A 9,190-nucleotide genomic window follows, 5' to 3' on the forward strand; every position below is an offset into this window, starting at 1 on the left:
GTTAAAACAATATTATTATTTTGAGATATTTTAGAATTAAATACAATGTTTAAAGAGATGTTTGATAATTTACTATTAAAAATTTCAATCAAATATGACATCATAATCATTTAAATAAATAGAATAATAATAGTAATAATAAATTAAAAAGGTTGCGAAGACTTGGGATGGCGGAATGGCCAAACGAGTTGACCTACCCACTTGTTTTTCTTTACTTCAACTGAGTGCACGACACGTAGAAAATCCATGATCCGGTGCTTCCCTTCACTTGTTTCCTGAAACTGCAATCGCCAATTACTTCCTTACACGTGGATTTAATATTTGTTATATATTTTCTTTTTAATCCTTTTTTAACATTTCGAATTCATTTTCGAAATCATCTTATTCTTTTTGGTAATAAACGGAGCTCAATGCTGATGTCATGTAAAGATTGATATAAAATTCAAATATTTAATTGATTATGAATGTATGTTAAAAAATTAAAGATTAAATTGTATGCCAGAATTATAGTCAGAAGTTAAATTGCATACTATAAGTCTAAAATAAATAAAAGGGATAAATAATTTTTTAATCCTTGAATTTAACATATTTTTAACTAAATCATCGAACTCTTTTATTTATATTGACCAACTTGGATCCTTAGTCAATCTTTTTGTCTCTACAATGATACAGCTCACGAAAAGTATGTTATGTAATACAGTCTTAAAATATCGTATCAGCGAAAAGAATTAAATTAAAAATTATCAAGTTCTTGAATTAAAATAAAATTTGAAAACTTATTATACATTAATGAAAAAATATCATTGTAATATTGATTAATATTATATCTTCAATTCAATCCTAAACAACTCTTCCTTTTCTATAATATAACAAAATAAAATAAAAACTTAACTACTAATAACTCATATTGCAGTTAGATACCAAATTTTAATTAATATAATTAAATAGATTAATTTATTTTAATCGTTAATCACAATTTTCTCAAAATAACTTTCGTTAATCACATTTTATGGTTGATCAATCAACTTAACCGAATTATTTTTTTTCTTAACTAAAACTAAATAAAATAATAAATTATTTCCCAGTGAATACTCTCCAATACCTACCAAAATAAATAAATAAATAAATAAAATAACCGGTAAACCGGTCCACACCTCTCTCGTCTATATATACCGCCAAGCCTCTAAAACCGCCAAAAATTCCATTCCACGAAAAGCAAAATAAACGAAGAGCTGAGAATGGATTCATCGGCACACGGCTCTGCTTCACACAAACAGCGGCTAACTCTCGGCTTCCTTATCTCATTCATGGCTATATGCGCCAAGCGCGCCGGCCGACTTTCCAAGAAGCTCAAGTTAAAGCCTAAGGGAAACGGTTTAGCTTCCGGTACTCCGAGATTCTACTCGCCGAAATCGCCTCTGAGATCACCGACACCGAAGCAGCTCCTTACGACGATAAGCAACAAGGCGATCACGCTGGTGCAGGGGAAAAAGCACGGAGACGGATACGGTAAAGGTGCGGAGGATGACTACGGAGACGGCGGGGTATGGCAGAGGTCGATCCTTATGGGGGATAAGTGTCAGCCGTTGGACTTTTCGGGCGTGATTTATTACGATAGCAAAGGGAATCAGCTCGACGAGTTGCCCATGCGCTCGCCGCGTGCCAGTCCCTTGCCGGGTTACCTCGCTCAGAGAAGGCTTTGATTAGATCACCGACCGAGGTCGTTTGAAATACGGTTTTTGTTCAGTTGTGTTTTCTTTCTTTCGTGGGGTAAGCTACGTGTTGCGTTCCTATTTGGTGGTTATGGATTGAGATCGAAGCTCTCAGGTGATGACCTCTTCCCCGCCTGGACCCTTTAAAAGAAAATTTGCTCTACTATATAAATTAGTGAGTTAATTCCGCATCATAGATTTTCATGTTCATTTTTTTTTCTAAACGTATTTGTACAAATATTTAGGAAAATAAAAATTGCATTCCACAACTTCTATTAATGCAATATTCTCTTGCGTTTGATACAAATATTCTCATTTAATAATGATATTTTTGTTATACCTATAATAATATTATATTAGCGAAATCCACTAAAGTTTTTATCGATTATCATATTTTAATCATGTTATAAATTTAAGAACAATAAGTCTCGGATAAAAAAATATTATTTCATTTTCAATATTTTCCGATATCAGAGTACTCATTTACTCTTAAAACTCTCATCATAGTAATCAAACCAGATTCGACCACCATAATAAAACTCTTTATATGCTTGAACAAAATACAAGGAACAATGGGTTTGGGATGTTTGTAGGAGTTGGGGTTAGAGGGATGGAATGTCAAAGTCTGAATATAAAAGGGGATAGGTCATGCAATTACATTGTTGTTTACTTAGGTAGGAGCTTGGAATAATTAATTGAGTGGTGCCTCAATTTTAGCCTACAAACTGTATTTTTTAAGTTCAATTCTCACTTCTCCAAACTATTAATTGTTGAAATTTCAAACTGAGAAAACCTTCAAATCTTTTAAAATCAACACATTTTTATCAATGACCCTTCAGCACATAAAGGACTAATTTCAAAAGTTGAAATTTGAAGAGGTCCTACAAAAGAAGTTTCCAATCAATTATATATATAAACAATTTTTTAATTAATTTCGAATGATGTCAGGGCTGACAAAATATTAAAATATGTATTTATATAAATACATCATATGTAGAGACAACGACGCATAATAAGGGATGGGGCATGCCCCTAAATTTTGGTTTTATTGTTTTTTTGGTCCTAATTTTTGAGTTAGATAAATTAAGTTTTGAATCCTAATTTTTTAGATTCAATTACTTTTTAAGCCTCTCTTGATTTGAAAAAGAAAAAGAAAAAATTTAGCTACTTTTTTTCCGTTTAAATATTATTCAGTTGCTTTTAATTTTAAAATTAAATAAATTAAATTTTGATCTCTCAGTTTTAATTTTAAATTAATAGATTAACAAATAACAATTAGACTTTGACCATCATTTAGTTCTTTTATATATATATATATATATTAAAGTTTACATAAGATTGTCCATTTTAATATTATGTATCTTATTTCGAGTTTTATGATTTATGGTTTATGTTTATAAATTAAAATTTAGAATCTGAGGTTTCAAGTTTCATATTTAAAGGTTTAAATATCTCTCTCTCTTTTATATATCCAAATAGTCCCGTAGATATGAGTCATGTGTTGAAATTAAGTTGATTTGCAGATTTAATAAAATTTGTTTTGATTTAAACAAAATAAAATTTTGTTAAAATAAAACTGGAATGAGAAAACTGAAATGAAAATTTTGATGCGAAAACTGAAATGAAAATTTTGATTCAGAGAGAATTTTATTATTTGGATACGGAAATGAGGTCGTGTCTCTTAACATAATTTTAGAGCCTTTTATAGAGAGCTCCAGTCTCTTTTTACGTCCTTTTCCAATTAATAAGGATAATTAAAGTTATACAATAATTCAAAAGATAATAGTTTGAAATGATAGAAGGCTGAACCAAGGTCTTCTCGTTCTTTTGCCTTGTAATGAAATCAACTTTTTCTATTTGGTCCATCATGGATTGCAGGAACAATAGTGTTTGGCTTGTATTTCTTGATCCATTTTCATAGACTACTAGTCATCTTTCTTTTGGTGTTGCAGGGAATCTTGAATGCTACAACTTTTACTATTGCTTCATCACGGGTTACCGGAACAATGGTGCTTCCATTATTATGGACTATTATTCATCTTTGGTGCTTTATGGACTACTATTGATCTTTATTTTGGTGTTGCAGGGAATCTTGAATGCTTTTCAATAAGTTTTTTTTCTTTTTTTTCTTTTTGGTCTTGATAATCTCGACGGTGGTAGTATCATCAGCAAGATCCACTATTTTCATTGATGAGGATTGGGAGTCTTGCTCTTCATTTCTTGGTTCAGATTCAGAATTCATTGAACTTAGCATTTCTGCCATCAATTTCTTGTATTCCTTCTTGCCTTTTACTTGAGCTAATATCATACTAGCATTAGATTTTGCTTGTAAAAATCTTGTTACGTCTTTGTCTGGAGAGGCTGATTTGCAGAGACTTGGATTTTTGGCAAAGAAATTATCCAAGTATTTAGAGTCATACTTTTCGTCATTGAATTTGTCCTACCATTTAGTTTTGAAAACTCGAACCAAATATGGAATTCTCAGGTAGTCATCACGTTCATATTCATAACTCCAAGAAACAATCCAAGAGATGTATAATTTTGAGAAAAAAATGGATACTTGGGTAGAGATGTGTTTGATCCATTTCGGGTTGGTATTTGTCAAAGAATTTGGACCAAATGTCTTTGATTTTTTTAGGTAATATTTCAGAATATGATCCGTACCAACTTGAAATATATACCAAATATATATTGATATATTGATTCATCGGGAATGCCACACACCAGGCTGCATGGTAGTCCCAGTACGAGAAATGGGTACAATGGGAATTTTTTTTCTTCAGAAAATGATGTTGGAAATTTCATCAAGGTTGATGGGTTTTCATCCCAATCTTTTGGTCTAAGCGCTTTAATGATATGAGCTGTAGAATAGGTAATAAAATTCAAATCTTTTAGATCATTGTAGTATTTAAATGCCACAAATCCTGTTTAGATTAAAATATTTATATATTATTAATGGGGTTTCCCCATTTTTATTGGCATAAAATGAGATCCATTAAAAATTTGTTTAACAAAAATATGTGGAGATTTACTGGAAAAAACAAAATCATCCTCCAGTGCAAAAATATGTTGAACATCTTTATTTTGAAAATATTGTAAAGAGTTTTTAGTAGAGTTTTGTGATATCACTATTCATTTTGAAAAAAAATTCTTGAAGAGATGTTTGTTTTGAAACATTTGTGAGACTTTGGTTTATGTAAAACAATCTCTTTGTTTTTTAAAAAAATTTTACTTCTTCAACAACAATTTTTTGGAGAGGATTTTCGTCCTTGATTTGTGTAAAAGCCATTGCAACTTCTGGAGATTAAGATAGAGACTCAATCCATTTTTTGACTTGAGATGACATCTCATTTGGATCTTGAGCATCTTGGAGTGATACATTAGCTGAAGATTTTGACGAAGAGGTTTTTTCATTTGATTCATTTTGAAAAATCTAGGACTAAAATTTGATTGGTTTTGCTGAAATTGGGTTTTTTGATGGTGCTTCTTGCATTTTTTTCCTTTCCCTTTATCTCTCAATTTGGGGGCATTTTTTAAGAAACTCTCTAGTGAGGAAATCGGGTGAAGAATTAGATTATCCTTTAATATATTCAATGTCAAAATAAAAAATACTTTAAATAGCTTGCCATCTTGTAAAAATTTGTTTGGAAGCAATATTTTGAACATCTTTTTGTATAACTTCTTTTGCTGACTTACAATCAATTCGTAAAAGAAATTTTTGATTTAATATGTAAACCCCTCAGACCGATGCGGGTAATCCAATCTGATCTGGAGTGTCACATTAGGGCCATCAGAGCGACCCACTGTAAAACAAATAGCGGAAAATTTAAAACTTTTATTAAAACACACACACACACACACACACACACACACATATATATATATATATATACCCCCATCCGTTCACATCATAAATGTCAGAACTAATAATTGTTAACTTGTCAATTCATTAACCTTCCAGGGTATTTACTCTTTAATACCAAATATTCTTATCCACAAATCATCTTCTGAGTTATTGCTGAACATATCTTAAGGAGACGAACATATATTCTAATGCTTTTAATTTCATGTTCACGCTTTCACTATATCATGAACTGCTGACGTGCTTGATTTGTAGTTCATGATCCATAAGAACATTACATTATGTATGTTCATTAACATTTCCAGACTCATCCAAATCAGTTAGTTAATCCTTGGTCCTTGAGGTTACTTAATTCATTTAGTAGTCAAGTCTATTACAGTTACTTCGGGGTTTTTCAGGGTAATCCAAACGTTTCTGAATTTCATATACAAATTGTACTTCGTTCAATTTAATTTGGTCTTCGTGGTTGATTTGTCTAACGAATATCCATTTCTTATTACCGAATGTGATATATAGTTGAGCTGAGCTGAGTACTTTCAAAATTATCATCGAACCACACTTGAGAAGACGAACACGCATTCAAGTAACATCTATGCCGTTCAGATACTGACATATCATTAAGATTGATCAACTCACTTAAGCTGTGTTCCATAACTTCTAAAGGTAGTCCAACACCTATGCTTATTTGGATTCCTTAATTAATCCAAGACATTTACTTAGTATAGGCTATAAGGGTATTTTGGTCATTTTGGTATTCGATTTTATTTCATTCATTTAAGAGCTTGAGGATATCCACTCATTCCTGAGCTTGGTGATATTCTTGGTCATTTGCATTCTAAAGGTATTCTAGTAATTTTACAGATCCATTGTAGTCCAATAATTCATTCAGTCCGATCTTATTATTAAATTCAAACTTATCATTTATGTCAGTCCCATCGAACTATTCTGACAGATCCGATGTATTTCAATTCTTTCTATCTATCTGATCTTATTATTTAATTCAAACGTATCATCTTTTCCAAACCTTTTGAACAATTCTGACAAAAGAGCACCCTCAATAATTTATTCTTAACTTGGAGATTTTCAGGTCAATTGTCTTCTCAAAAGTTACCAACAGGTTATCAGGAATTTTCTATACAAAGACATGATCTTAATAATTAAATATGTACTTTATCGAGTTAAGTACGAACCCTCAAAGTATTTTCTCATTCAGAGTCTACTCGGACTATTTTTACATTTCAAGGGCATTTTCGTAATTTCTTAACCAAATAGTTTCGGTATTAACTCTTAACAAAAAATAACTATAATTTAGAGATCATATAGTTAATTCTTTCCTGAACATTCTCTTATCTTGAAATAATTCCTTAACAGACTTCTAGTATCCTGCACAAACCCTTATGAAAACCGGTTATCCAAATTTTCCAAGCAAAACTAGCATTTCTTATACACATCTGTAGTTTTATCAGATCAATAAGTCTTTTCAGAGTTATTAATTAACTTACAGGGATAATTCTTGTCATTTTACAATATAAGGGTATTTTCATAATTTTACCCAACTAGAGTATTCTCATAATTTCTCATCCGAGTATCTTTAGTATTTAACCTTTGTTGATATAAAATATAAGTTACAAATCCATGTCTGATTCTTTTATCACTAATCACAAAACTTGTAATTTAATTCTAATAATCCCTCAATCTCTTATTTTAGTCATTCGATCCGTATTCAGTTACCGAATTTCTACCGCATTCATAACGAGTGTATAAATTAATCAACTCCACAAAAGTGACCAACATTATCTTATTCATGCATTTACCAATAACAACATGTTCCATAAAGCATAAAGAGGTAGTAAATTATTACCTCGATTTCCGTGCCATATTGATCGACCATAAAAATTCCATTTGAATGCCCCCAATCTTGAAATCATCTTCCAATAACTCCTCAAATGCATATCAACAGGAATTATATAAAAAAACGGAGCTTAACTCCGAAAAACAGATCGAATTGGGTGATAAATCAGTCAAAAATAGTTTACCGAGTTCGAGTTTGGCGAAACGGACCCCAAAACAGATTCAGAACATCGAAAAATGTCAGAATAGGTATACCCGATCAAAGTCAAAGGTCTTTTAACTCCCGGTCAACACAGTCAAAGTTCTGGTCAATAGTGGTCAATGGTCAACGCCGGTCAATGGTCAACAGTCGACCGTTTTACACAAATATCACCCTAACATAAATTAATTACAAAATTAGCCACCTTCTAAAAATATTTACAAAACTAACACCCGTATTTTTACACAAATAGCACCTAAACAGAAATTAATTGCAAAATTAACACCTAGACAATGCCCACTCTCAGGGGTGGCGCGTGCGGTGCGTGAACAATAACACGGTGTCGGAAAATTCACGAAAAAATTCCTAAAAATTATTTTAAGCGATTTTGAGGCACTTACAAAGCTCAGTTCACAATTTTGAACGGCGGAGAGCTCGATTATGAAACATCAGAAACTTTGACGGTCTCACCCCTCCATGCATCAGCGACGACGGAGAAACGGAGGACACCGGCAGACTCGGAACAATGTAAGGAACACGATGGTGCGGGAGGTGTCGAAAACAGATGGTCGGATCGTCGTGAATCGTTGAAAAACCAACGGAAATTGAGTTAAAACCGACGATACTTCCGACTGAAATTAACGACGAACGATGTCGATTCAGAACGAGAGGTTTGAGGGGTTTTGTTCATCGGTCGACAAGGAACACAGTGGTGGTTTTGGTTTGTCGATCGGAGGTCGGATGACGAGTAGATCAGAGTTGAAAGGAGGGTTGAGGGGGAGGGAAAACTGAGAAAATCCCTCTGGAAAACTAACGGGGGAGAGTTTATAATTCTCTCATATATAAAATTGGCTAAATTATTAGTTTAGCCACTGAATTTCATGCACTTTATAAAATAGTCTTCCAACTTTGAAATTTTATAATTTAATCCTCAATTTCTTCCAAATACCATTTAAATCCACACCTTTATAATTTCTTAAATTTAGCCCCTAAATTGGGGTGTTACATAATAAATCACTTTGAAAATTTTTAATACATAAAACTATTGATAAAATTTCTTTTTTAATAGTACTATAATTTTGTTGAATCGGACTCCAATGCTTAGATGTGAATTGTACTATCTGTTCTTTTCCATTTTTGACTTGTTTTAAAATTCCTCCATATCCTATTTCTGAATCATCTGTTTCTAGGGATGGCAACGGGCCGAGTTCGGGCCGGGTATTGGTCCCCTCATCCCCGTCTCGTTTAAAAAATCCATACCCGTCCTGCTTAAAAAACCGCAGGGATTTAAACGGGGATCCCCATTGGGTAATCGAGGAAAACCACTGGGAAACGGGTATCCCCGTTTAGCATAAACGGTTATTTAAACGGGTAATTTAATACTTCAAAATTGTATCAAATTAAAATAATTTAATATTTCAGTAAATTTAAAATAAGTTAAATGGAATCGAAACACGAACCAAAATTGGGTGAGTAGTATATTACAGGGAGCTAATAATCTTCTTTACTGGTTGTCATGATTTCCAGTGACGGGTACAAGGCCAGCTGATATTATGAATAATTCTC

At 32.3% G+C, this 9,190-nt stretch overlaps 1 protein-coding gene across 1 annotated transcript; it reads left to right on the forward strand.

The window, feature by feature from the left end:
- Positions 1–1,238: 1,238 nt before the first annotated feature.
- LOC120181921 lies at positions 1,239–1,703 on the forward strand. The gene has a single exon (XM_039186947.1). The coding sequence runs from the start codon at positions 1,239–1,241 to the stop codon at positions 1,701–1,703; it is 465 nt and encodes a 154-aa protein (XP_039042878.1).
- Positions 1,704–9,190: the final 7,487 nt, after the last annotated feature.

This window comes from Hibiscus syriacus, unplaced genomic scaffold, assembly GCF_006381635.1.
Source record: "Hibiscus syriacus cultivar Baekdansim isolate YM2019G1 unplaced genomic scaffold, ASM638163v2 tig00112609_pilon, whole genome shotgun sequence".
Taxonomy (NCBI): Eukaryota; Viridiplantae; Streptophyta; class Magnoliopsida; order Malvales; family Malvaceae; genus Hibiscus; species Hibiscus syriacus.